The sequence below is a fragment of the Sapajus apella genome, unplaced genomic scaffold, assembly GCF_009761245.1.
Source record: "Sapajus apella isolate SASKATOON/1434 unplaced genomic scaffold, GSC_monkey_1.0 scaffold136, whole genome shotgun sequence".
In the NCBI taxonomy this organism is placed as follows: Eukaryota; Metazoa; Chordata; class Mammalia; order Primates; family Cebidae; genus Sapajus; species Sapajus apella.
Window position 1 is genome coordinate 2,195,797 of NW_022437076.1, and position 25,857 is coordinate 2,221,653.

General features: G+C 48.6%; 2 protein-coding genes across 8 annotated transcripts in view; one reads left to right on the forward strand and one right to left on the reverse strand.

Annotated features, from left to right (window-relative positions):
• The window catches only part of SERPINF1 (serpin family F member 1), a 16,784-nt gene extending 9,635 nt beyond the window's left edge, over positions 1-7,149 (forward strand). For all 3 annotated transcript variants that reach the window (XM_032263441.1, XM_032263438.1, XM_032263440.1), the window contains 5 exons: positions 1,257-1,412; positions 1,781-1,984; positions 4,357-4,499; positions 6,132-6,342; positions 6,772-7,149. In XM_032263441.1, coding sequence (XP_032119332.1) covers positions 1,257-1,412; positions 1,781-1,984; positions 4,357-4,499; positions 6,132-6,342; positions 6,772-7,031 — 974 coding nt within the window. In that variant the 3' untranslated portion in view covers positions 7,032-7,149. The remainder of the gene's footprint in view (positions 1-1,256; positions 1,413-1,780; positions 1,985-4,356; positions 4,500-6,131; positions 6,343-6,771) is intronic.
• Positions 7,150-8,996: 1,847 nt separating this feature from the next.
• Positions 8,997-25,857, reverse strand: part of SMYD4 (SET and MYND domain containing 4) — a 44,894-nt gene continuing 28,033 nt past the window's right edge. For 4 of the 5 annotated variants that reach the window (XM_032263434.1, XM_032263435.1, XM_032263433.1 and 1 more), the window contains 6 exons: positions 14,500-14,682; positions 13,909-14,072; positions 12,287-12,419; positions 11,336-11,452; positions 11,012-11,135; positions 8,997-9,537 (listed from right to left, as the gene is read on the reverse strand). In XM_032263434.1, the coding sequence (XP_032119325.1) occupies positions 9,399-9,537; positions 11,012-11,135; positions 11,336-11,452; positions 12,287-12,419; positions 13,909-14,072; positions 14,500-14,682 (860 nt within the window). In that variant the 3' untranslated portion in view covers positions 8,997-9,398. The remainder of the gene's footprint in view (positions 9,538-11,011; positions 11,136-11,335; positions 11,453-12,286; positions 12,420-13,908; positions 14,073-14,499; positions 14,683-25,857) is intronic. The other variant, XM_032263436.1, reaches the window with a different exon arrangement.

Sequence of the window (25,857 nt, forward strand, 5' to 3'; positions counted from 1 at the left end):
GTGATCCACCCGCCTCGGCCTCCCAAAGTGCTGGGATTACAGGCTTGAGCCACCGCGCCCGGCCCCATTCTTGCATTTCTTAAAGGAGCCGGTGCCAGCCAGTAGCCTAGGTTCTGGAGACGTAACTGCCCACAAGCAGGTATGGGCTTGCCCTTACTGAGGACATAGCTGGGTTCACAGGGGAAACTAATTCCAGGTAACTACAGAATAGTCATCCTCCCCCACCCCCCAGGATGGAGCCTTGCTCTTGTTGCCCAGGCTGGAGTGCCATGGTGTGGTCTCGGTTCACTGCAACCTCTGCCTCCCAGGTTCAAGTGATTCTTCTGCCTCAGCCTCTGGAGTAGCTGGGATTATCAGCACTCGCCACCATGCCCAGCTAATTTTTGTATTTTTAGTAGAGACAGGGTTTCACCATGTTGGCCAGGCTGGTCTCAAACTCCTGGGCTCCAGCATGAGCTCCACGGCACTATCCACCCGCCTCAGCCTCCCAAACTGCTGGGATTACAGGTATGAGCCACCACGCCTGGCCAGAATAATCTTTATTTTTTTTGAGATGGAGTTTTGCTCGTTGCCCAGGCTGGAGTGCAGTGGCGCAATCTTGGCCCACTGCAACCTCTGCCTCCCAGGTTCAAGCAATTCTCCTGCCTCAGCCTCCCAACTAGCTGGGATTACAGGCGCTGCCACCATGCCTGGCCTAGTCTTTTTTTTTTGATACGGAGTCTTACTGTCGCCCAGGCTGGAGTACAATGGTGCAATCTTGGCTCACTGCAACTTCTGCCTCCCAAGTTCAAGAGATTCTCCTGCCTCAGCCTCCCGAGTAGCTGGGACTACAGGCACACACCGTTATACCTGGCTAATTTTTTTTTTTTTTTTGTATTTTTAGTAGAGATGGGGTTTCACCATTTTACCCAGGATGGTCTCAATCTCCTGACCTCATGCTCTGCCCGCCTCAGCCTCCCAAAGTGCTGGGATGACAGGTGTGAGCCACTGTGCCCGGCCAGAATGGTCTTAAGGGCTGTGATGGGAGGAGTACAGGGACTGGTGCCCTCACTCCCACCTCTAGGCTTGATGTCTTTGACCTACTTCAGGAAAATCTCTAAGGAGGAAAATTCCTTGGCCACCTAGAGTTTCTCTGAGATCAGCCTGCCTGGACCCTCAGCAGACAAAAGGAATGAGTATGGTATCTGTGTTCTGTAAGGGGCTTGACTTGGGCCCTGGTGTGCAGTTATCAAGGTCCACATCCTTGTCTCCGGCAGGAGCGGAGCAGCGAACAGAATCCATCATTCACCGGGCTCTCTACTACGACCTCATCAGCAGCCCAGACATCCATGGCACCTATAAGGAGCTGCTTGACACTGTCACTGCTCCCCAGAAGAACCTGAGGAGTGCCTCCCGGATCATCTTTGAGAGGAGTGAGTCGCCTTTCCAGCCCAAGCTGCCTGAGGGATGTGGGCTCTATGCTCCAGGCCGGGGATTCGTTTCTACACACAGGTCACGTAGGCTCAGGCCAGGCCTGGCACCAGAGGGAGGAAGGGCTCATGAGCCCAAAGAGAATCAGAAAGAGGAAGTGGGCCGCGGGAGGTGATGGGAGGCGGAGGCATGACGATGAACAGCATGGTGGGGTATCTGCCACGCCCTGCCCGTTGCCTGGGGATGCCAGCAGAAGTGCCAGCAAGTCACAGAAAGATGCTGGCTGGGAAGTCAGGGCCTGTCGAGCGATAAACCTGAACCTGCAGGCTCTGAAAGATGGCACGCTCACCTCTCCTCCGCCTCTTCGCAGAGCTGCGCATCAGATCCAGCTTTGTCGCACCCCTGGAAAAGTCGTATGGAACCAGGCCCCGAGTCCTGACAGGCAACCCTCGCTTGGACCTTCAGGAGGTCAACAACTGGGTACAGACGCAGATGAAAGGGAAGCTCGCCAGGTCCACGAAGGAGATGCCCAGTGATGTCAGCATCCTCCTCCTTGGCGTGGCACACTTCAAGGGTGAGGGCTTCTCCACTGCTTTCTCATTTATGGTATTGTACTTTACTTATTTTTGAGATGGAGCTTCACTCACTCTGTTGCCCAAGCTGGAATGCAGTGGCACGATCTCAGCTCACTGCAACCTCTCCCTCCTGGGTTCAAGCAATTCTTGTGCCTGAGCCTCGCGAGTAGCTGGGATTACAGGTGCCCGCCACCACTAATTTTTTGTATTTTAGTAGAGAGGGGGTTTCACCATGTTGCCCAGACTGGTCTTGAAATCCTGAGCTCAGGTGATTCACCTGCCTCAGCCTCCCAACGTGCTGAAATTACAGGTGTGAGCCACCACGCCTGGACCTTTTAAATTTATTTTTAAAGTAAGAGACAGGGTGTTGCTATGATGCCCAGGCTGGTCTTGAACTCCTGGGCTCAAGTGATCCTCCCACTTCAGCCTTCCAAAGTGCTGGGATTACAGGTGTGAGCCACTGCACCCGGCCCTTTTCAATTTATTTTAAATTAAGAGACAGGTGTTGCTATGATGCCCAGGCTGGTTTCAAACTTCCGGGCTCAAGTGATCCTCCCACCTTGGCCTCCCCAAATGCTGGGATTATTACCATGTCCAGCTTTCCACTTCTTTGACCTGGGGTAGAGGGCAGGCATCAGAGCGGGCTTGGAAAAGGGAGGTGGCAAAGACCTGGCCCAACATGGACACGTGCACAGCTGGGGGAGGATCTGGAAACTGAACTCACCTGGAGCGTATCTGCTTGTCAGATAATCCAAGGGAAAACATGAATGTCTACAGAGTGTCAGAGACTTGTGGAGAGAGCGAGAGAGCGAGAGAGCGAGAGAGCGAGAGAGCGAGAGAGCGAGAGAGAGAGAGAGAGAAGAGAAGAGAAGAGAATGAACACTGGGCCTGTCTCGGTCTGGGCACTGAATAAGATTTCTGGCTTTTGAAACAGACAAGATTTCTTTCTTTTGAGATGGTCTCACTCTGTCGCCAAGGCTGGAGTGCAGTGGCGTAATCTTGACTCACTGCAACCTTCGCCTCCCAGGTTCAAGTGATTCTCCTGCCTCAGTCTCCTGAGTAGCTGGGATTATAGGCGTGTGCCACACCTGACTGATTTTTGTACTTTCAGTAGAGATGAGGTTTTGCCATGTTGGCCAGGCTGGTCTCGAACTCCTGACCTCAGGTGATCCACCCTCAGCCTCCCAAAGTGCTGGGACTACAGGTGTGAGCCACCGCACCTGGCCAAATCAGACAAGGTTTAAATCCCAGCTCTGTCTGTGCTAACTGTGGAGCTCTGCGCACATTCCGGGCCTATGTTCTCACCTTTAATGTGAGGATAATACACCCACTTCACAGACACCTTGTGTGTTGTCCCCAAGTTTCACAGCAGCCCTAGTGCTGTACCTGAGACGTAGCAGGTGGTCAGCAACACCCTCTAGGCTGTGGTGATGTGTCTGGAGATTGTTCCACAGGCCTAGTGTGGGGCCAGCTCCATTCAGAGAAGGCCTTGTGGGGTGGCATCGGGCAGGGGCTGGGGCACCTCCCTGTTAAAATGCTTTGTAACCGTCTATGAGGCACCAGCCAGAGTGGCCCCCTGGACTGGAGAAAAATCCCGAGTGGCTTCCTGCTTCAAGCACTGGTCTCCAGCGAGGGAAAGAGCAGCTCACAGGAAACTAAAGGAGCATGGCCCTCGGGGCTCTGAGAGTCAGCAAGTCATGACACCTCTTTGGCTTCGGAACGTTTTCAGCTACGAGGGGACATTTCCGAGGACCTCAGAGACCTCTTCCAGCTCAGACCTTCCTTGACTCTGTCTCCCAGGGTCACTGTTGTAGGAGTGTACACAAGTTTATTTTTGTTTTGAGATGGAGTTCGCTCTTGTCACCCAGGCTAGAGAGCAGTGGTGTGATCTCAGCTTACTGCAACCTCTACCTCAGCCTCCCAAGTAGCTGGGATTACAAGTGCCCATCTCACTTTTGTATTTTTAGTAGAGATGGGGTTTTGCCATGTTGGCCAGGCTGGTCTTGAACTCCTGACCTCAGGCTGATTCCCCCAACTTGGCCTCCCAAAGTGCTGTGATGACAAGAGTGAGCCACCGTGCCAAGCCACCAGTTTACTTTTCTTGCAGGTTAGCACAGAATATGTACAATCTACAGTCTAATCAACCAGATCAACGTGTTGCCATCTGAGTTTGCTTGTGAACGGTACTCAGGGTCCCGGAACTAACTGTGGGGTCCAAACAACACACAGTGAGACAGGCCGATCCTGATGCGTCAGAGCCCCTCACAGCTAAGGTTCCTTTAGTCGGGCAATTTTCAAGAACTTACTGTGGGGACGCAGCATGGTCCCACTGTCTTTCTGGTCTCAGAATATTTCATTCATTTCATTCCAGGGCAGTGGGTAACAAAGTTTGACTCCAGAAAGACTTCCCTGGAGGATTTCCACTTGGATGAAGATAGGACTGTGAGGGTCCCCATGATGTCAGACCCTAAGGCTATTTTGCGCTATGGCTTAGATTCTGATCTCAACTGCAAGGTCTGTGGGGACAGGGAGGGTGATGGGGGCAGGGGTGGTGGTGGGGGGGGAAAGGGACAGAGAAGCAGAACAGTGTAGTGGAAACAGAATGACCTTTGAGACCCGACAGCTGTGTATATTCCTCCTGCTGTTTTACTTTGAGCAGTTTAATAAGATCTCTGAGCCATTCCTCTTCTTAAGATGGGGGGCCGGGCGTGGTGGCTCACGCCTATAATCCGAGCACTTTGGAGGCCAAAGTGGGTGGATCACCTGAGGTCGGGAGCTCAAGACCAGCCTGACCAACATGGTGAAACTCTGTATGGAAAAAAAAAAAAAAAAAAAAGGTGGGGTAGGGGACAGTTATCAATACCGAGCCTCCAGGGTTTGCTGTAAGGATGAACGTTCTATGAAATGGGCTCTCAGATTGGGCGCTCAAATATTTGTTCTCTCCTTTCTCTTGAGACTTCACTTCTAGAATTTAAAGACAAACACTGAAAAATAATGACAAACTCCAAATTGTTGGCATTTTTTTTTTTTTTTTTAAAAGACGGGGTTTCACCATGATGGTCAGGCTGGTCTTGAACTCCTGACCTCAGGTGATCCACCTACCTCGGCCTCTCAAAGTGCTAGGATTACAGGCGTGAGCCACCATGCCCAGCCTGGCATTCTTTATTTTTTTTTTTTGAGACAGACTCTTCTGTCTCCCAGGCCGGAGTGCAGGGGTGCGATCTGAGCTCACTGCAACCTCACCTTCCAGGTTCAGGAGATTCTTCTGTGTATCTAGGATTACAGGTGTGTGCCACCACGCCCAGCTAATTTTTGTATTTTTAGTAGAGATGAGGTTTCACCACGTTGGCCAGGCTGGTCTCGGACTCCTGACCTGGTGATCTGCATGCCCTGGCTTCCCACAGTGTTGGGATGATGGGCGTCAGCCACCACGCCGGGCCACTGGCTGGCATTCTAAGGCTCTCATGTGACTGTTAGCCTTCCTTGGGCCATGGCTGACACGATCTCTGGGAATCTGACAGCACTGCGGGAACCCGGGAGAGTTTCAGGCAGGGCTGTCAGATCCCCAGAGTCACACAGCAGGCGGAATATACACAGCTGTCGGATCTCACACCAACAGCTGTGCACACACACATCCGTCAACAACCTCAGGGGGCTCTTGGGACCCTGACACCACCCATTCCATGGACCTTGGGTTAAGAGCCTCTGTTCAGAGGACGCTTTTGCTCTTGGTGGCTGGGGCGGCGCCTCCGAGCCCTCCCCCTGCCGCCTCTGCATTCCCACCCCGGACAGCACTCTCCCCCTAACGAGTGATCAGTAAATGTTGGCAGAAGGACTTTGGGAGAAAATAAAGACCTGAAAATTCAACTCTAGCTCCTCAGAACCACAGGAGGACAGTCTTTCAGCAGATACTCAGTTGGTATCAGGCCCAGGTGAGGAAAGACAACAGCACAGTCTTTGAAGAAACGTCAGGAGAGGGCTCGCTGCCAGAAAGCCATAACCTAGAGGGGGGTTGCTAAACAGATGAGGGGCTGGTGGGAAGACGAGGCAGGGCCCCACCCCGGGAGAGGGAGGGCAGCTCTCGGCCATGTCCACCTGTTCTCTGGCTCTCAAGGACTAACCCACGTGCTTTCTCACTTGTCTCAGATTGCCCAGCTGCCCTTGACCGGAAGCATGAGTATCATCTTCTTCCTGCCCATGAAAGCGACCCAGAATTTGACCTTGATAGAAGAGAGCCTCACCTCTGAGTTCATTCATGACATAGACCGAGAACTGAAGACCGTCCAAGCGGTCCTGACCGTCCCCAAGCTGAAGCTGAGTTACGAAGGCGAAGTTACCAAGTCCCTGCAGGAGATGAGTACGTCTGCAAGCCCCTTTTGCTCTCGGGGGGATGGGGTGGGGTGGGGTCGGGTTTTCGGGCCCTTTACTTTGGTAAGCAGAACTCAAGGGCTCCACAGCCTTGTAGGGAGGCCATGGATGATTTCTTCATCCTCATTAATGTCAGAAGGGAAGGCTGAACTGCCTTCTCCCATCAGACTCCTTCCTTAGCCTGAGGAACCACCTCCTGCAGCAGGCGCTCAGAACACTGCCCCTCCAGTCAAGTCTGTCCGGCCTGTGTTCTAATCTCTCCCTGACTTGCTGAGTCACTTAACCCTCAGCCAGCTCAGCGCTCTTCACGCCTCACAGAAAGTCAACGGTGATGTGCCATCCCAGCTTGCTTGCAACTGGACCCCTCGGTTGGGGTGCTGGGCAGGGTTTTAACAGAAATCTCTCTCAATCTCTACAGAGCTGCAATCCCTGTTTGATTCACCAGACTTTAGCAAGATCACAGGCAAACCTATCAAGCTTACTCAAGTGGAACACCGGGCTGGCTTCGAGTGGAATGAGGACGGGGCAGGGGCCACCCCCAGCCCAGGGCCGCAGCCTGCCTACCTCACCTTCCCCCTGGACTATCACCTCAACCAGCCTTTCATCTTCGTACTGAGGGACACAGACACCGGGGCCCTTCTCTTCATTGGGAAGATTCTGGACCCCAGGGGCACCTAATACCCCAGTTTCATATTCCAGTGCCCTAGAAGAAGACCCCAGAGGGACAGATTCCACACCACCCGAAGGCTGCCCCTGTTACCTTTCAGTGCATACAATAAAAGAGCTCGATCCTTCACTCCTGGTACTTCCTCTTCCTCCTTTGAGCTATGCTACATTTAATATGAAGAGAAATTGCTCTTTGGGAACTTGTTGGTCCTGTGCTTTTAGCTTGGTTTTATCTAAACTTTGCAGAAAGTCACCATTTATAAGAACTTTTAGGCCGGGGGCGGTGCCTCATGCCTGTAATCCCAACACTTTGGGAGGTGGAGGTGGGCGGATCATCTGAGGTCAGATCAAAATCATTCTGGCTAACACGGTGAAACCCATCTCTACAAAAAAAAAAATATTAGCTGGGTACGGTGGCATTCACCTGTAGTCCCAGCTACTCGGGAGGCTGAGGCAGAAGAAGTGCTTGAACCCTGGAGGCAGAGGTTGCAGTGAGCCGAGATCGTGCTACTGCACTCCAGCCTGGGTGACAGAGTAAGACTCCATCTCAACTCAAAAAAAAAAAAAACAAAACAAAAAACTTTTAGTTAACTGTGTTGGATAAAGCAGGGACCGCTTCTTTGCTCTGGGGTGTTTCTGTACTAGGACCAGTAATCCTCCTGGGAGGCCATTTCCTGCTCCCATAATCAGTGAAGCATGCTAGAAACCACACATGGGCAGATGAGAGGCCATCTGTAACTTAAGGAGATCATTATTTTACAAATCATTTAAAGAAAGCTTCCAAGGACACAGAAAATGGACCTGAGAAGTCAAGATTCTAACCCTGTTCTTTGTAAGGAGGCATCCCTCTTTTATAAAGGACAGCGGGGCTTTCTAGGAGCATGAAGCGTGCCCAGCGTTTGAAGCAGAGGGGCTACCGAACTGTCTCAGGATGACACTTTTTTCTTGAAAAAGTGAGCTATCAAAAAACCACTGGCCACTCCCTTGTCAAAGGGTTACCAGGTGGGGAGAAATGGTATGCTGCCTGCCCCTCACTCAACACAGGTTTGAGTGCTAACCGTATTTCAAACAGGGTCCCAAACCCTACTGGCAGGTGTCTGCGGGGCTACTGACCTCCTGATCACAGTGCAGTGGCAACTGATGGGCACTTCTTGGGCCTGGACAGGCTGGAAGCTCTCAAAAGCAGCATGGAGCTGGCATTCTTTCCCACTAATGCACCTCAACTACTTGGTCACCAGTGGTCAGTCTGGGCTATTGCTACACATCCTGGTGGAGGAGAGCCATCATCCCTACCTTCTGTCTCGTGTTTTTTTTTTTTTTTTCCTGAGATGGAGTCTTGCTCTGTTGCCAGGCTGCAGTGCAATGGCGCGATCTTGGCTCACTGCAACCTCTGCCTCCCAGGTTCAAGCGATTCTCCTGCCTCAGGTCCCCAAGTAGTTGGGAATGCAGGCGCCAACCACCAATTTTTGTGTTTTTAGTAGAAACGGGGTCTCACCATATTGGCCAGGCTGGTCTCGAATGTCTCTTAAGTCTCAACCACAAACAGCACCATCCATGACCTCAGCATTTCCGGAAACCCCTGCAGCTCCCATTTCTCATACTGTCTGTATTCTACTCGCCAGCTTGGAGAGGTCTGGTAGGAAAAGGAGTCTCTATTCAGGCTTGCTAACAAACAGAACTCAGAAAGGAGGCATGTGTGTTACAAAGTCTTTCCTGTAAGTTTGAGTATAGAACGAAGGGCAGAGAAAAAGCACTGGAAACCGGCAGAAAACAAACCTAGAGCTGTCATTCCTGGAGGAAACTGCTCAATAAGATGGCTCCAGAGTTACTTCCCTGGTCACAATTTATACTCCAGCGACCGTAAGAGGATTTCAGGAGCTAGATAGCGTAAGTGGAGCGCTGTGTCTCTGGAGGCAAGCAGCCTTACTGATTTCCTGTTTTCTAATTATTTTTCAATTACAACACAACTGCTAAGAGTTGAGGTTCCCGCTGGAGTGGCGCACTGCATTTCATTACCACGAAAACCATAGGAATGTTCCAGGGAAACACAGCATCAGCGTTTAGTGAGGTGGAATCCAGCCAAGACCCCGGCCGGCATCCAGACCCTGCAGAGCAGCTAAAACCCTTCTCAAGGACTTGGAATCTCCAGACACCGGCTTTAAGTCTTTCCTGGGGACTGGGAGCTTTTACTGGAGGGCAGTTAACCATTTCAAGAAACAGTCACCAAAACAGGTGTCTCTCTCACTGCACTTTGAGTCCGCCTCACCCCTCATAACCGGCCCGCAGAACCTGCGCCCGGCCAGCAGAGCCTCTTTAACTTGTGCTCCATGGGCTCCTTTTCTGTGGTCAAAATCCTCCTGGGACCCTACACTGAAGGCCCTACAGGGAGGGTGTTAAGTCCAGTAAACAGGATTTCATCTTCTGGAGCTCCTGGATCTCATCGTCCCACGGGCCACAGTGCAGCGACAGAACCTCCTCGGCCTTCCGTATGGTGCTCAGCGCTTCGGGTACTGCAAACCTAAGCCCGGGGGTGAGAGCAGGTAGAGTTAGTTCACTGACTCAGCGAAGCAAATGCAAACTGAGGGCCTCACACACTGTGAGGAACAGAAGATCCCACGCCTGGCCTGCAGATCCTTCTGTCATCAAGGATCTTACCCTCTAGAACAGTTAAGACACTGTCACAAACACACTGCAAAGCAGAGTGTGAGAAAACAGTCATAAAGACAGCACAGGCTCCGGGATCCGGACACAGGCAAATCTCAAAGCTTTTTGTTTTTCTGAGACAGAGTTTCGCGATTGCTGCCCAGGCTGGAGTGCAATGGCGCCACCTTGGCTCACTGTAACCTCTGCCTCCCAGGCTCAAGCAATTCTCCTGCCTCAACCTCCCGAGTAGCTGGGATTACAGGCGCCGCCACCACGCCCGGCCTCAAAGCATTCAGCTGGTATTTAGCACAAGTTATACAGCAGTTTTCATTTTAGGCTGTGACCTAACTCTGACCAAAATAGACTGTCTCTGTGTCTTGGGTGTCAGGCCCACTCACCATTCATAACCTTAGGCTGAAGCTTTAAACACTTTCTCATACTAATGAACACCAAGGGCAGCTCTGCCAAGATCGGAGGAGTTCCACCCAGAAATCCTGAAATGGCGACTCCTAAGTGGTCTCAGTAGCAAAAGTGGATTTGGCTTCAGCTGACCAGTGTGCTGCTCTTCCCTTTTAACCCTCAAAGTGGGCTTTCTCTGCTTAGAACAGGGGATTGAAAAACAATTTTTTTTTTTTTTTGAAAGCAGGGTTTCTCAACTCTGACACTACTGACTGGATAGCGGCTGGATCCTTTGCAGGGGCTGGTGGGGGGCACGGTCCTGTGTGCAGTGAGAGGTCTAGCAGCACCTCCGGCCTCTTTCCACTAGATGCCAGTGGCACCCCCGTTTCAAGTCATGACAATCAAAAATGTCTCCAGAGATCCCTTGAGCCCCGGAGTTTGAGGATGCAGTGAGCTGTGACGGTGCCACTGCACTCCAGCCTAGGCAAGAGAGCAAGACCCCTTCTCAAAAAAAAAAAAAAAGTCTCCAGGCAGTACCAAAGGTTGTCTGGGGGTAAAATCAACCCTGGTTCAAACAAATGTTTTAAAAGGAACAGGATGCAGAGTAGAGAAAGGCAGAGAGCCTGCAGCTGAGCACTGGGAGTGAGAAAGCCAGGGGCTGTGATTAACCAGAGGAGCTGGAAGCAAGCTATGCTGGAGGCTGGGTGGGACTGCCTGGCCAAGTTCTCTCTGGGAAACTCATTTGAGATCCAAAAGCTTCCCCATATCTCCCAGGAGGAAATTCTAAAGCATTAAGTTTGTTAGCAAAACAGAAGGCAAAGATCTCTCCTAAAGAGGAAATAAGGAAGTTTCAACATGCTTTTAAAAACACCATAGAAAAACAGGAATACCCAGAAGAGCCTAGGAAAAGAACAGTATTCGCCTGTGAAGTGGGAAAGGGGAAGACTCACCCATTGAAAAAGATCTGGGCCAGCTTGAAGAGCTCATGGCCCATTTCAACACTGGACGGCCCGTGGCGAGCCTCAACCACTCGGAGGCTGTTCTGCAGATGGGTAGCTGACTTCTGCCAGTCCCCTGTGAGAAAAGAAAGATCTTGTTCCAGAAAAGAACCACAGCCAACTGTGGATGCACATTTTCGGGGGTGAGGAAGGTGAATGACAGGACAACAGCCTCAGTTTGCAGAGTGGGGGATAACCAAGTAGACAAGGCTGGGCCACGATGAAGCACCCAGGGCAGACGTGTTCCTGAGGCAGAACACGGAGGCCGAGCCATACCTAAGGCAGCACAGGCCTGGGCCAGGCCATCCTCAATCTCTCCCAGCACGGCGTGCTCTGCTGACAGGAAGCTCTTGGCATCACGCTGACACCCCAACAGCTGCTGAATGGCTGGCTCTGTCAATTCAGAGGAAAGATGCCTCATTATACACATAAGCCCACCCCTAGAAACGAGAACCCAGGTCTCAAATTCTCAATCAGCTGCGTTGAATGTGGAAATTCCCCTTGGCCTCCCTGGGTTGTGACCAGCCCCCAATGTCCGTTCCAATAAAGCTGCTGTTCTCTTTTCTGTCAGTAGAGAGAGGCACCAGGGGAGACCTCCCCACATTTGCCCTGGGTTTTCAGCATCAGCCTTCCAACACGACCACCTCTACCCTCCACGTATGGCCAGGGTTTCTCCTGACCCTGAGATCTAAGCTGAAGGTCAACGTTCATAGAGCAAGGTCAGTACACTCCACAATGTCAAGCTCTAAGGTAGAGTTTTCAAGGGTAATGGGGACCTCTGCAACTGCCTTTCTGGAAAAAGCAAGACACTCTTACCAGTTGGGCTCATGCCCCGCTGCTCTCTAGAAGAGAAGAGCTCTGATGAGGGCAGACCCACCCTTCTAGGCAGTTACGTCACTAAGCCCTGGAATTAACATAAATGACGCTGAACTTCTGGAATTGCACAAAGCTCACGGATGTCCGAGCTCACCCGTTGCTCGGCACGGGTGCTTTAACTTAGCACTCTGATGCATAAGAAAACAACAGCCTAAGTCATCTGGCCCCTTTTCAAGGGCACCACAGTAACAGAGTTGGTTAGGGTTTGGTCTCACTGGCCTATATAGCCATCTTGTGGCTGGCATGGGGATAATTACATTTGGTCCTTCAATCAGTACTGAGTATCCTTGAGTCCAAAATGGATCAGAATGAATAAAAGGGAAGGAGCTGGAGGACCAAAGCCAGCCTCACCTAGTTCACCATCGCTGAGAAGCTTCTGGGCCATTCCAACCTGCTGCCGAAGGTCCTGTAAGCGAGAGGCGAGGTGGTCCCTGCGGACAGATTCTGCACAGCCTCTGCGGCCACAGCTCAGCACGTCATCTCCCTGTGGAAGTGAGTTTTCTCTTTATTCCAATGCCAGAGTCGGTTATCAGCGCTGCCTGTGCTTACATTAGAGGATCGCTCCATAGTTTCTCGCCTCATGAGGGAAAAAGCCTCCTGTAATAATACATCGTGACCAAAGTCTGACTGAATTTGGTTTGATAGCAGCAATTCTAAGGAAGGCAGTCGCTGAGCCGCCTGAGATTTCATTTTTGGAACGGAACTGGTCTAGTCCACAGTTTCTTTCCATTTCTATATCCCTCTCATATCTTTTTGGGGCTAGGACTTGAGATGACGAACATTTCTAGTGGTTTTGAAAAAGTCACAAGAAAACCAATAGAAAGGCTGGGCGTGATGGCTCACGCCTGTAATCCCAGCACTCTGGGAGGCCAAGGTGGGTGGGTCACTGAGGCCAGGAGTTTGAGACCAGCCTGGCCAACATGGAGAAACCCCATCTTTACTGAAAATGCAAAAATTAGCTGGGTGTGGTAGCATGCACCTGTAATTTCAGCTACTTGAAAGGCTGAGGCAGGAGAATTGCTTGAATCTGGAAGGCGAAGGCTGCAGTAAGTGGAGATTGCACCACTGCACTCCAGCCTGGGCAACAGAGCAACACTCCATATCTAAGAAAGAAAAGAAAGAAAAGAAAGGAAAGAAAGAAAGAAAAGTAACAGAAGGTGCTAGGTGTGACTGTCCTGCATTTGACCTTGGGTTTGTGCATTCAGCTTTCTAACATAGCCAGCTCTGCACTTCACTCATGATTCCCCTAAGAAGAATGCTGTACTGCCTGGCAGAGGGGAAGCCTCCAAGGTGGATGTTTGCTGTGTTTCAAATGCCAGTATCTGCTTTCTCATCTGGCAACAGCATCCCAGTTTCTCACGAGGATGCCTTTCCCCTCAGTCCCATAGCCAGTGCCCTACGGCTGAGGTGTGGCATGTGGCTCACACATGGCTCATTCCCTCATTCCTCTGGCCCAGATGGCTGGAGAAAAACTACCTCTAATTTTCCTCTAGTCATAGTTCTCAGGTCAATGAGACACAGTAACACCTTTGCCCAGGCTGCTGTTAGAGTGACATGTGTTCTTTTTTTTTTGAGATGGAGTTTCGCTCTGTTGCCCAGGCTGGAGTGCAGTGGCGCGATCTCAGCTCACTGCAACCTCCGCCTCCCGGGTTCCAGTGATTCTCCCACCTCAGCCTCCCTAGTAGCTGGGATTACAGGCACCCACCACAGCTGGCTAATTTTTTTTTTTTTTTTGAGACCGAGTCTCACTCTGTTGCCCAGGCTGGAGTGCACTAGAACAGTCTCCATCACTAAATGAAAGCTTTCTCTGTGGTTTCTTTGGAGGAGTAACCAGTGCATGGGGATGACTGGCTAAAGTGGAGATGGTGTTACTGCTCTCAGCACTTAGAAGGCCCTGCTGGCTGCCTCCTCAACACTTCTCACCCTTGGGCTGGATAACTGACCTCCAGGAAAAGTAGAGCAGATAGAATTACCTGCATGGGCGCTCTGCAGCTGTTGCAGCAGAAAGCCTCCCACCTGGGCCTTGCAGCCATCTCGTGTACCTCAGTGTGACAAGCTGGACAGGTGCAGTCAAAGAAATACTGAGACCTCAGCTTCTGCTGCCTTTCGGCCACCCCCATCCGGCTCTTGTGAGGCCCTGGAGAGAGATCAGCCTTAGCCAAGATTTAAAGCAAGAGAGTCAAACACTTCTTAAAAACCTTCAGCCTAGCACAGGGTCTGGACAATTATTTATCATTTGACAGATAACCTTTACTCAAACATTTGTGGAACTAGATACTAAAATAAGCTTCCAAGTTGCTAAGGCAGGAAGGAAGAGAAGCCAAGAAGTTGTTCCCAGCCCATTTTCAGAAGAGGAAGTTTACAGCGATTAAACAGAGAGACACAGTTCAGCCACAATAGGGCCCTAGTAAGAAGGCCCTTCCTTCCCTCCTTCCGTCTTTTTTGGCCTAAGTATGCACTGCCTCTTGCAGGTGAAGTCCCATGCCCGACGGCTGGCTCACTGGCATGCACCGTGCCTTTCCTGTTGGAGAAGGGCAGGGCGGCAGTGCAGAGGCATGGCTCACCGTAGCAGTGGACAATCTCCTGCCCCTTTCCAATCCGCTGTGACGCCTGGATGGTGGCGATGGTGCTGATGAAGGACACGCTGGTGTTGGGGCTGCAGGAGTGGTTCAGCAGGCTGATGACAGGGAAGATGCCCGTGGCCAGGCGCACCTGCCTGCTGCCAGTAACGATGCCCTCTTTAGATCCTGAAAGGGCAAGAGGAAAGGAAAGATGTGTCAGGACAGGAGCCCTGGCCTTGCCGTCTGTTCCTCACACGATGAGCCGGGCAGCTAGGCCTGCAGCCCATCTGAGTCATGGCTCCACAGCTGGGTCCAACAGAAATCAGATGGAACATGCCTCACAGCAAGCTCCGGTCCCCAGGAAGCCAAGTGATGTGCACACGAAGTTCACTGGAGTCCTGGGACCTAACGGCGGTGTCTCCACACCACGAAACAGTCAACGATGAGAACTTATAAAAAAGTAACAAAAAAGGAATGATCGGTAGGGAGCATTCTAGATAGTTTCCTAATGTTCACGAGGGAAGAACACAGAAACCACAGCACCTGTTGAGGCTTCTTCCCAAAGACTTTTCTAGTCAAGGGCTTTGTTTATCGAGTCTTTGATTGGTTAATAGAACAAGTGACCCAGTTACTACCCTGAACTTGATACCTTGAAGCAGGCCAGGCACCAAGGCTCATGCCTGTCATTCCGAGGCTCAGGCAGGATTGCTTGAGCTCAGGAGTTCAAGACCAGTCTGGAGAACATAGCTAGATCTGGTCTCTACAAAAATTTTTTTTTTTTTTTTTTTTTTTTTTTTGAGACGGTCTTGCTCTGTTACCCAGGCTGGAGCACAGTGGTGCAGTCTCGGCTCACTGCAACCTCCATCTCCCGGTTTCAAGTGATTCTTCCGCCTCAGCCTCCCAAGTAGCTGGGACTACAGGCGCGTGCCAAACGCCTGGTTAATTTTTGTATTTTTAGTAGAGATGAGGTTTCACCATGTTGACCAGGATGGTCTCAATCTCTTGACCTTGTGATCCACCTGCCTTGGCCTCCCAAAGTGCTGGGATTACAGGCACAAGCCACCATGCCTGGCCTAAAAAAAATTTTTAAAGTTAGCCAGCAGTGGTGGTGCACACTTGTAATCCCAGCTACTCGGGTGGCTGAGGTGGCAGGATCCACTAAGCCTGGAAGCGCGAGGCTGCAGTGAGCCACGATCACACCACTGCACTCCAGCCTGGGTGACAGAGCAGGCCATCTGAAAAAATAAGTAAATAAAATTTTTAAAAAAGTTTTACTGGCTCAGTAGGCTCACACCTGTAATCCCAGCACTTTGGGAGGCCGAGGCAGGTGGATCACCTGAGGTCAGGAATTTAAGACCAGCCTAATATGGTGAAACCCTGTCTCTATTTAAAAAAAAAAAGAAAGAAAGAAAAAAAAAGTTTTACTATATTTGTAACATTTCTGTCTTTTTCTTTTTTGCTCTTTTCAGGCCCATAGTAGTTTACTTTAAAATTTTGTTCATTTCTGAAAAGAAAACATGGTGGCTAAGCAGCATTTTAAAAGTACACCTGTAACATTTCACTTAGCCAAAGGTGTTCCCTGTGCTGGTTTTTGTCAAAGCCACCTGTCCTAGCAGTATGTACAGCAAAGATAACCCTGGGCATACAGAAACACTTAAATTATGTTCGGTAGCCTCAGTTTAAGCCTGAGGAAAATTGTGTTTCCAAAAAAACAGGTTGGAAGACAAACGATACCAGTATTTAAAAGAAAGCATTAAGTTTTCTGGAAAACTAGAAAACCATCAAATAATCGTGATATCACTGAATATATGCCAGGAATCTTAAAAAAAACCCCACTCACCAGGCTGGGTGTCGTGGCTCATGCCTATAATCCGGCACTTTAGGAGGCTGAGGCAGGCAGATCACCTGAGGTCAGAAGCTTGAGACTAGCCTGGCCAAAATGGCAAAACCCTGTCTGTACTAAAAATACAAAACTTAGCTGGGCATGGTAGCATTCACCTGCAGTCCCAGCTAATTGGGAGGCTGAGGTACGAGAATTGCTCGAACCTGGGAGGCAGAGGTTGCAGCAACCCAAGATCACACCACTGCACTCCAGCCCAGGTGACAGAGCAAAACTCTGTCTCACAAAACAAACAAACAACCAAATTCATCAAATAAATAAATAGGTCTAGGTACAAATGTAATGAAGAAAATATTATGAACCATCATGTGAAAATGTTTTATAGGCCAGGTGCGGTGGCTCATGCCTGTAATCCTAGCACTTTGGGAGGGTGAGGCAGGTGGATCACTTGAGGTCAAGAGTTTGAGACCAGCCTGGCCAACATGGTGAAACCTCGTCTCTAATCAAAATATAAAAACTTAGCTGAGCATGGTGGTGTGCACCTCTAAACTCAGCTACTCAGGTGGCTAAGGCTGGAGAATCGCTTAAAACTGGGAGGCAAAGGTTGCAGTGCTAAGATCACACCACTGCACTCCAGCGTGGGTGACACAGTGAGACTCTTTCCCTCCTCCCCCAAAAAGAAAACATTTTAAAAAGAAAAACATTAAATACAGGAATAATGTCTCTCTGCGGGCAATTCTACTATCTGTTGCTAAGGAGAACAAGTAAATACATTTCACAGGGAATCCAAATGACTCAATTCTAGTTAATAATTCTACAAATTGTTTTAAAATCTTTCGTCAGAGCTTCTCCGAAGTGCTTTGCTGATTTTTGTTTCTTCTTCCTACCTCGTCCAATGCCCACCTTCTGGCATATGTGCTAATGAGCAGTGAAAATGCTCAAAGGCAGGCAGCAGGAAGGAGCCGTTCAGGGCATGAAGAGCTTGTAGTCTGAATAATCAGCCTCTGCATAATTAAAAGTGGACTTGCATTACCAAGTACTGATAACTGGCAATCTATATCAGAACTGTTGCTAAAATCTTCCAGAGAAGGATGATCACAATAGAGTGAGTAATGTCAGCTCTGTGAATTATTTATAGATTAGCCTCTGACAGAAGTAGGCTCAGGAACTGTGTGGGCATTTATGTCAGAGCTGAGTATCTCTCTAATTATTTCTAAAAAATTCAGTATTGATTTTTAAAAATTACTCAATATTTTGCATTAATCATCTATTCATAGAGGTAATAGAAAGTGAGAATATGTACGTACTTCATCAACCAAATTTAATCTGTGACATTTTGTATTAAAATAAAGAGGGAGTGGTTCTATACCAGAAGGGAACCTTGCTAATATCCCTAGTGCATTTAAACTGGGATTCAAGTAACGAAGAAAAGACTCATTCACGATGCTTCCAGAATAGACATACTCAGCTGTATATTTTGCACCATGAGAAGTCTGAGGCTGTGTGTCCAATCAAGGACTCAAACTAAAGGCAGATTCCTTTGTTGTTGAAGAGTGAAAGCAAAGGGCAGTGAATTGATGTGCAGGGACAGGACACAGAACCCCATACAACCTTGTCATGACCCGAACCCGGACACATCACGAATGTGCGTTCCTACTGAGAGGACCACACGAGTCAAGGTCTAGAAAACCATCCGTGGCCAGTTCTGTCCCTTGAGATGAGCCCCAGTGAGAGGTTTCTGGGGAACTTTGATTAAATAGGATCTATGCAAAGATAATAGCATACATTTTTTATAGGATTTTGTCAAAGTCTATCCTAGTTAACACTTTAATCCTTCGTCTGTGCTACTAATGAAACAGCTGCTAATGAAATTCAATGAGAACACTAAATTGGGAGGTATTGGAACCCCAAAGAAATAATAAAAAGGGATATAACAAGATTAGAAATATGAGCAGACTGAAACAAAATTAGATGAAATTCAAAAATGAGAGTGAACACTGCTGGTGGGCGCCTAACAGTGGAACTTTCCTGGAGGGCAATTTTGAAATATGAATCAAATGCCTTAAAAATGTTCATAGAAAAATACTCTTATCACTTGAATTATCTGTATTTTTTTTTCTTTTTTGCATGCACTTAGGGCATAATTATCTTTATTATTAAAAAAATGAATTGCTGCTGGATGTAGTGGCTCATGCCTGTAATCCCAGCACTTTGGGAGTCAGACGCAGGAGGACCGCTTGAGCCCAGGAGTTCAAAGTTACGCTGAGCTATGATCACCCCACTACACTCCAGCCTGAGCGACAGAGCAAGACCCTGTCTCTAAAAGCAGACAAACAAACAAACAACTCATTGAACTTACAAAAGGAATATGTGGTAGTCAGAAAAAAATTTAAAAACTGAACCTTACAGAGAAAATGATAGTCGCTTATAATCCATCAGGCAGATATAACATTTTGTCTTTAAATCCTAACCTAAAATGCATTTTGGAATTAAAAATACAGGCGGGGTGCGGTGGTTCACCCCTGTAATCCCAGCACCTTGGGAGGCTGAGGCAGGAGGATCACTTGAGCTCAAGGGTTTGAGACCAGCCTGGGCAATTTGGCAAAACCCCATCTCTACAAAAAATAGAAAAGTTAGCCCGGTGTGGTGGTGCACACCTGAGCCCAGCTACTCGGGTGGCTGAGGAGGGAGGATCACTTCAACTCTGGAGGTCCAGGCTTCAGTGGGCTGAGATCACACCACTGCACTCCAGCCTGGGCAACAGAGAGAGACCCTGTCTCAAAAAACAAAAACAAAATCAACAAAGCAACTCTGCTGCTGTGAGAGGCCAACAATGGTGTCTTAATTACCAGAGAAAGGTTACAGGGTGGCTGTTTTTATTTATCACTATCTACTTGGATGCAGGCTTGCTCGTGTACTTTTTTTTTTTGAGACAAAATCTGTCACCCAGGCTGGAGTGCAATGGTGTCGTCTTGGCTCACTGCAACCTCTGCCTCCTGGGTTCAAGTGATTCTCCTGCCTCAGCCTCCTGAGTAGCTGGGACTACAGGCGTGTGCCACCACAGCCGGCTCATTTTTGTACTTTTAGTAGAGACGGGATTTCACTATGTTGGCCAGGCTGCTCTTGAACTCCTGACCTTGTGATCTGCCCACCATGACCTCCCAAAGTTCGGGGATTACAGGCGTGAGCCACAGCGCCTAGTCTCATGTGTACTTTTAACAGCTGTATTAAAATATAATCCATCTACCATAAATTTCACTTGTTTTAAATGTACGATTCAATGCTTTTTCGGGGAAATTTACACAACCCAGTTTTAGATTTTCATCACGATGCATGTTCTTATCTTATTTTTCAGGCAGGGTCTCACTCGGTTGCCCAGGCTGGAGTGCACTGGAGGTGATCTCAGCTCACTGCAGCCTCTACCTCCTGGTCCCAAGCCATGCTCCCACCTCAGACTCCCAAGTAGCTGGGACAACAAGTGCGCACTGCCACGCCCAACTAATTTTTGTATTTTTGTAGCCACAGAGTTTAACTGTGTTGCCTAGGCTGGTCTCTAACTCCTGGGCTCAAGTAATCCTCCAGCCTTGGCCTTCCAAAGTGCTGGGGTTACAGGTGTGAGCCTCTGAGCCTGGCCGCTATGCGTATTTTTAAAAGCTGATTTTAGGCTGGGCGCGGTGGCTCACGCCTGTAATCCCAGCACTTTGGGAGGCCGAGGCGGGTGGATCACAAGGTCAAGAGATCGAGACCATCCTGGTCAACACGGTGAAACCCCGTCTCTATTAAAATACAAAAAATTAGCTGTGCATGGTGGCGCGTGCCTGTAATCCCAGCTACTCGGGAGGCTGAGGCAGGAGAATTGCCTGAACCCAGGAGGTGGAGGTTGCGGTGAGCCGAGATCGCGCCATTGCACTCCAGCCTGGGTCACAAGAGCGAAACTCCGTCTCCAAAAAAAAAAAAAAAAAAAAAAAAAAAAAAAGATAGCTGATTTTAAGAGCTGTGTCGTTGCTAGAGATGTTCCATCATTTTGTCCATCGACATCTTAATTTTTGAGTTTTCCTTGGTGGGGGGAGGGTTGTTAAAACAACAGTAATTTCATTTGTTCACAATTCTGTACGCCGGCAGTTTTGGCTCAGCTCCGGGGAATGTTTTTTGCTGCTGGCTTTGCCTGGGGCTTACTCACGTGACTGCATTCCTCCGGCACTGGTCTTTTCTCCTCCAGGAAGCCAGCCCAGGCTTGTTCACAGGGCCACGCTATCATTCCAAGAAGGTGACTGTGGAGGCAATTAAGGCTTGGACTCAAAAGTTACATAACACCAATTCTGTCTACTGGCCAAAGCGAGTTCCAGAGCCAGCCCAGACTCCAAGGAGGGGGAAAAACTCCGCTTCTTGACAAGAGAAGCAGCAATGTCAAGCTGCAAAGAGTCAACTTACAGGGATGGGGAAACTGGGGTCATGTTGGCAAAGTCCTCCCCAGAGGCTCTGAGGTTTATCCAGTCTTGTCATGTCCATGACGATACTGATATACACAGAGGTTCAGGAAATTAGGTCTTCTGCCTCTCAGTCCAATGTTTTCAATTCTTGGGTTTTTGTTTTTTTTTTGAGATGCAGTTTTTTACTCTTGTTGCCCGGGACGGAGTGCAGTGGCATGATCTCAGCTCACTGTAACCGTTGCCTCCCAGTTCAGGTGATTTTCCTGCCTCGGCCTCCCAAGCAGCTGGGATTACAGGCACATGCCACCACGCCTAAATTTTGTATTTTTAGTAGATGGGGTTTCACTATGTTGGCCGGGCTGGTCTCAAACTCCTGACTTTGGGTGATCCACCCACCTCGGCCTCCCAAAGTGCAATGTTTTCAATTTCTGCAAGGCCCTCTTTCACCTACATCCTTTATTTTCTTTTCTTTTCTGAGATGGAGTTTTGCCCTTGTTGCCCAGGCTGGAGTGCAGTGGTGCAATCTCAGCTCACTGCAACTTCTGTCTCCCAGGCTCAAGCTATTCTCCTGCCTCAGCCTCCCGAGCAGCTGGGATTACAGGTGCCCGGCCACCATGCCTGGCTAATTTTGTATTTTTAGTAGAGATGGGGTTTCTCTCTGTTGGTCAGGCTGGTCTCAAACTCCCAACCTCGGGTGATCCGACCTCCTGGGCCTCCCAAAGTGCTGGGATTACAGGTGTGAGCCACTGGGGCCAGCCTCATCTATATTCTTTATCTTCTTAATCGGTTATGGTGTTCTTGATATTTGGTACCTAGGAAGCTAAATCTGGCTCTCTTTTAATTACCTAAATTTGATATTATATAGTATTTTAAAAAGCCTCTCCTGCCCTAAGACTATATAAACGTTCACTTAACTTTATCTAGATAACTGATGGTTTAATTCTGAAACAGTTACGTTTTTAATGATTTGAAAAAAGACTCTAATCCTTTTCGGGGGCTGTCATCCGTTTCAAGTTGTTTTTAAGTTTGTAGCTTTAATGCTGGTATGAAATCTGACAGTACCAAGACCTTTCACTTCTCTTAAAAAAAAAAAAAAAAAAGCTATTCTCATCCATTTATTCAAGTTGAACTTTAGAACGTTGTCAAGTTCCACGAAAACTCAATTGTGATTCCATTTGAAATGGTATTAGATTGATTAGGTTAATGCAGGGAAACCTCAAGTTTCCAGTCTTCCCGTTAAGAATATGGCGTGCCTCTGTGGTTATCTAGGCCTTCATTCACATCCCTCCAAATTAAAGTGCCTTTGCATTTCTGGGAGAAACTCTACTTGGTCCTTTAATAAACTGCTGGATGTGATATGGCAGTGATTTATACGGGGTTTCTACATCTATATTCAAAAGTGAGACTGGACTCTAGTTTTTATTACTGGCTTTCTAAAGTGAGTGGGAAAGAGTTCTAGGTTTCCCCACCCCTGGAACAGTTTACACAGTGTACAAATGAGCTGTTCTTTCGTTTGCTGTTGCTCCCTATGGTGGGGTCTTGAACTCCAGGGCTCAAGCATTCCTCCTGCCTCAGCCTTTGATTTTTTTTTTTTGAGTGTCTTGCTCTGTTGCCCAGGCTGGAGTGCAGTGGTACGATCTCGGCTCACTGCGACTTCCACCTTCCAGGTTCAAGCGATTCTCATGCCTCAGCCTCCCTAGAAGCTGAGATTACAGGCACCTGCCACCACATGCAGCTAATTGTTCTATTTTTAGAGATGGGTTTCACCATGTTGGCCAGGCTAGTCTCAAACTCCTGACCTTAGGTGATCCGCCTGCCTTGGCCTCCTAAAGTGCTGGGATGACAGGTGTGAGCCGCCAGGCCCAGGCTTTTGAGACAGGGTCTCACTCTGCCACCCAGGATAGAGTACACTGCGCCATCGTAGCTCACTGCAGCCTTGCTTCTGGCTCTACCAATCTTCCCACCTGAGCTTCCTGAGTTGCTGAGACCACAGGTGTGTGCCACCATGCCCAGCTAATTTTTGTAGAGATGGGCTCTTACTGTGTTGCCCAGACTGGTCTCCAACTCCTGGGCTCAAGCGATTCTCCCACCTCAGCCTTCCAAAGTGCTGGGATTATAGGCATGAGTCGCTGTGCTTGGCTTTGATCTGTGCTTCAGAGATGGTTGTTTCTTTTTTTTTTTTTTGAATTATGGTTAAATATGTTCCCTAAAAGTTTTAAAGAATTCAGGCTGGGTGCGGTGGCTCATGCCTGTAATCCCCTAGCACTTTGGGAGGCCGAGGCAGGTGGATCACGAGGGTCAGGGGTTCAAGACCAGCCTGGCCAACATGGTGAAACCTCATCTCTACGAAAAATACAAAAATTAGCTGGGCGTGGTAGCACATGCCTGTAATCCCAGCTACTCGGGAGGCTGAGGCAGAATTGCTTGAACTGGGACCTGGGAGGCGGAGGTTGCAGTGAGCCAAGATTGCACCACTGCACTCCAGCCTGAATTACAGAGCGAGACTCCATCTCCCAAAAAAAGAAAAAAAAGTTTTAAAGAATTCACATGGAAACAAATAGGTCTGCCTCATTTTTAGGGAAATGTTTTGCTAACTTGACTCTTCTACAGTTGCTGGTTTTTTGAAGTGTTTTCCTCCTTCTGGGACAATTTAGGCAATTTTTTTTTTTTTTAACAAACTGGGTCTCACTATATTGCCTAAGCTGGTCTCGAACTCCTAGAGTCATGCAATTCTCTCACCTTGGCCTTCCAAATGGTGAGATTACAGGAGTGAGCCCCCGTGCCTGGCTTTTTTTTTTTTTTTTTTTTTTTTAAATCCCAAGAGGGCATCTTGCTCTGATACCCAGGCTGGGGTCCGGTGGCATGATCATAGCTCACTGCAGCTGACCTCCCGCTCAAGCCACCCTCTCTGGTCAACCTCCTGAGTAGCTGGGACTACAGATGCATAACACCGTGACTGGCTTATTTTAAGTTTTATAGAAATGGGGGTCTCATTCTGTTGCCCAGATTAATCTCAAACTCGTAGCTTCAAGCGATCCTCCCTTCTCAACTCCAAAGGTACTGGGATTACAGTTGTGAGCCACAGTGTCTGGCTTTTTTTTTTTTTTTTTAAGATGGAATCTCGCTGTGTTGCCCAGGCTGGAGTGCAATGGCGTGACATAGGCTTACTGCAACCTCCGCTGATTCTCCTGTCTCAGCCTCCCAAGCAGATGGGACTATAGGTGTACGTCATCACGCCCAGCTAATTTTTGTATTTTTAGTAGAGACCGGGTTTTGCCATGTTGGTCAGGCTGGTCTTGAACTCCTAACCTCGTGATCCACCTGCCTCGGCCTACCAAAGTGCTTGGATTATAGACGTGAGTCACTGCACCAGGCCCTATTAAGTATTTTAAAGGCAAGACATGGAATTAAGAGTTGGTAACTTTCTGCCCTTTTATCTGGAAGCCCCATATCTTATGTTCAGAAAAACAAAATAAGTATATTAAAAAATGCAAGTGAATGTGCCCAAAGGAAAACATAATTCTGGAAAAACACTCAACAGCTGTATTTTAGGAGGTAGCAATGGCTCAAAGAAACAGGAGGGCCAGAGAAGAACACAGACCGGCTTGAAACATGATTTAGTAGTATCAGGGGACGAGGCCAGTTCTATTTTTGGATGTTCCATGTGCTTCAGGATGGGGAAGAGCATCTTGGCCAAAACATCTCTAGCAAGATAACTATATACCATATAACTTGCCTGCCGAAGTAAAATTAAACATAAAAATACACACAAAAATAGGCTGACAAATTCTAGATTACCTAATGTGAGAAGATCAAATGAGCTAAACATGTATGGTTAAGTCACATTTAATATTAATCTGTCTATAAAAACTCAGTTTAGCTAGCACCTAGTTTCTTCCCTCTCAAGAGAGTTAACCAAAAAAATTAGGAAAAGTATAATGAACAGACTGAGTCAAAAAACATTTTCTGTTAAAGTGAAGCTCATACAAAGAAACGCTGCAAATGCCACTTTTCTAATAATAGTTGTATCTGCTGTCAGTAGTCACACTGGAGATGTCACACTGGATCAAGATTCTGGCACACCCAACCTTCCCGTCTATCTTAAGTCACATTATCTATAGACTCCAGCTCAGGAAAGCGGGGCTAAGCCAGAGGGTCTGTTTAGAGGTGGCCCCTGGATCAAAGCACAGGCAGTATGGAGGCAGGCAGCTTATGGTGCAATGTGGGGTGGAAGGCTGTGCTGGGCTGGATTCCTCTCTTGGAAATTTAGAAGAATGAGAAATGTGTGTCAATTGGAAAGAGATGACAGAGAGTAGCTCAGTGAGTTGAGTCTGATACCTGCCTGGGTGCAGCAGCTCATGCCTGCAGTCTCAGCACTTTGGGAGGCTGAGGCGGGCAGATCACGAGGTCAGGAGTTCGGGACCAGCATGGTAGACATTGTGAAATCCCATCTTTACTAAAAGTACAAAAATTAGCTGGACGTGGTGGTGCGTGCTTGCAATCCCAGCTACTTGGGAGGCTGAGGCAGGAGAATCGCTTGAACCCAGGAGATGGAGGTTGCAGTGGGCCAAGATCACACTACCACACTTCAGCCTCGGTAACAGAGCAACACTTCATCTCAAAAAAAAAAAAAAAAAAGAAAAAGGGCGGGGGGGAAAAAGCCGGGCACAGTGGCTCACGCCTGTAATCCCAGCACTTTGGGAGGCCTAGGCGGGCAGATCACCTGAGGTTGGGAATTCGAGATCAGCCTGACCGACATGGAGAAACTCCATCTCTACTAAAAATACAAAATTATCCAGGCGTGGTGGCACATGCCTGTAATCCCAGCTACTTGGGAGGCTGAGGCAGGAGAATCGCTTGGACCCGGGAGGCGGAGGTTACAGTGAGCCGAGATTGCTCCATTGCACTCCAACCCCGGGCAACAAGAGCAAAACTGTCTCAAAAAGAAAAAAAGTTTGATACCTTACTCAGCTACAGGTTCTCTTCTTTCTGCAGTCTGGTTTAACTCTTTTTTTCTGCCCTCCCTAAGGAAAAACTATACAGCTTTCTCTGGATTCTTGTGCGTGTACCTGCTTTGTCTTGAGACAGTGT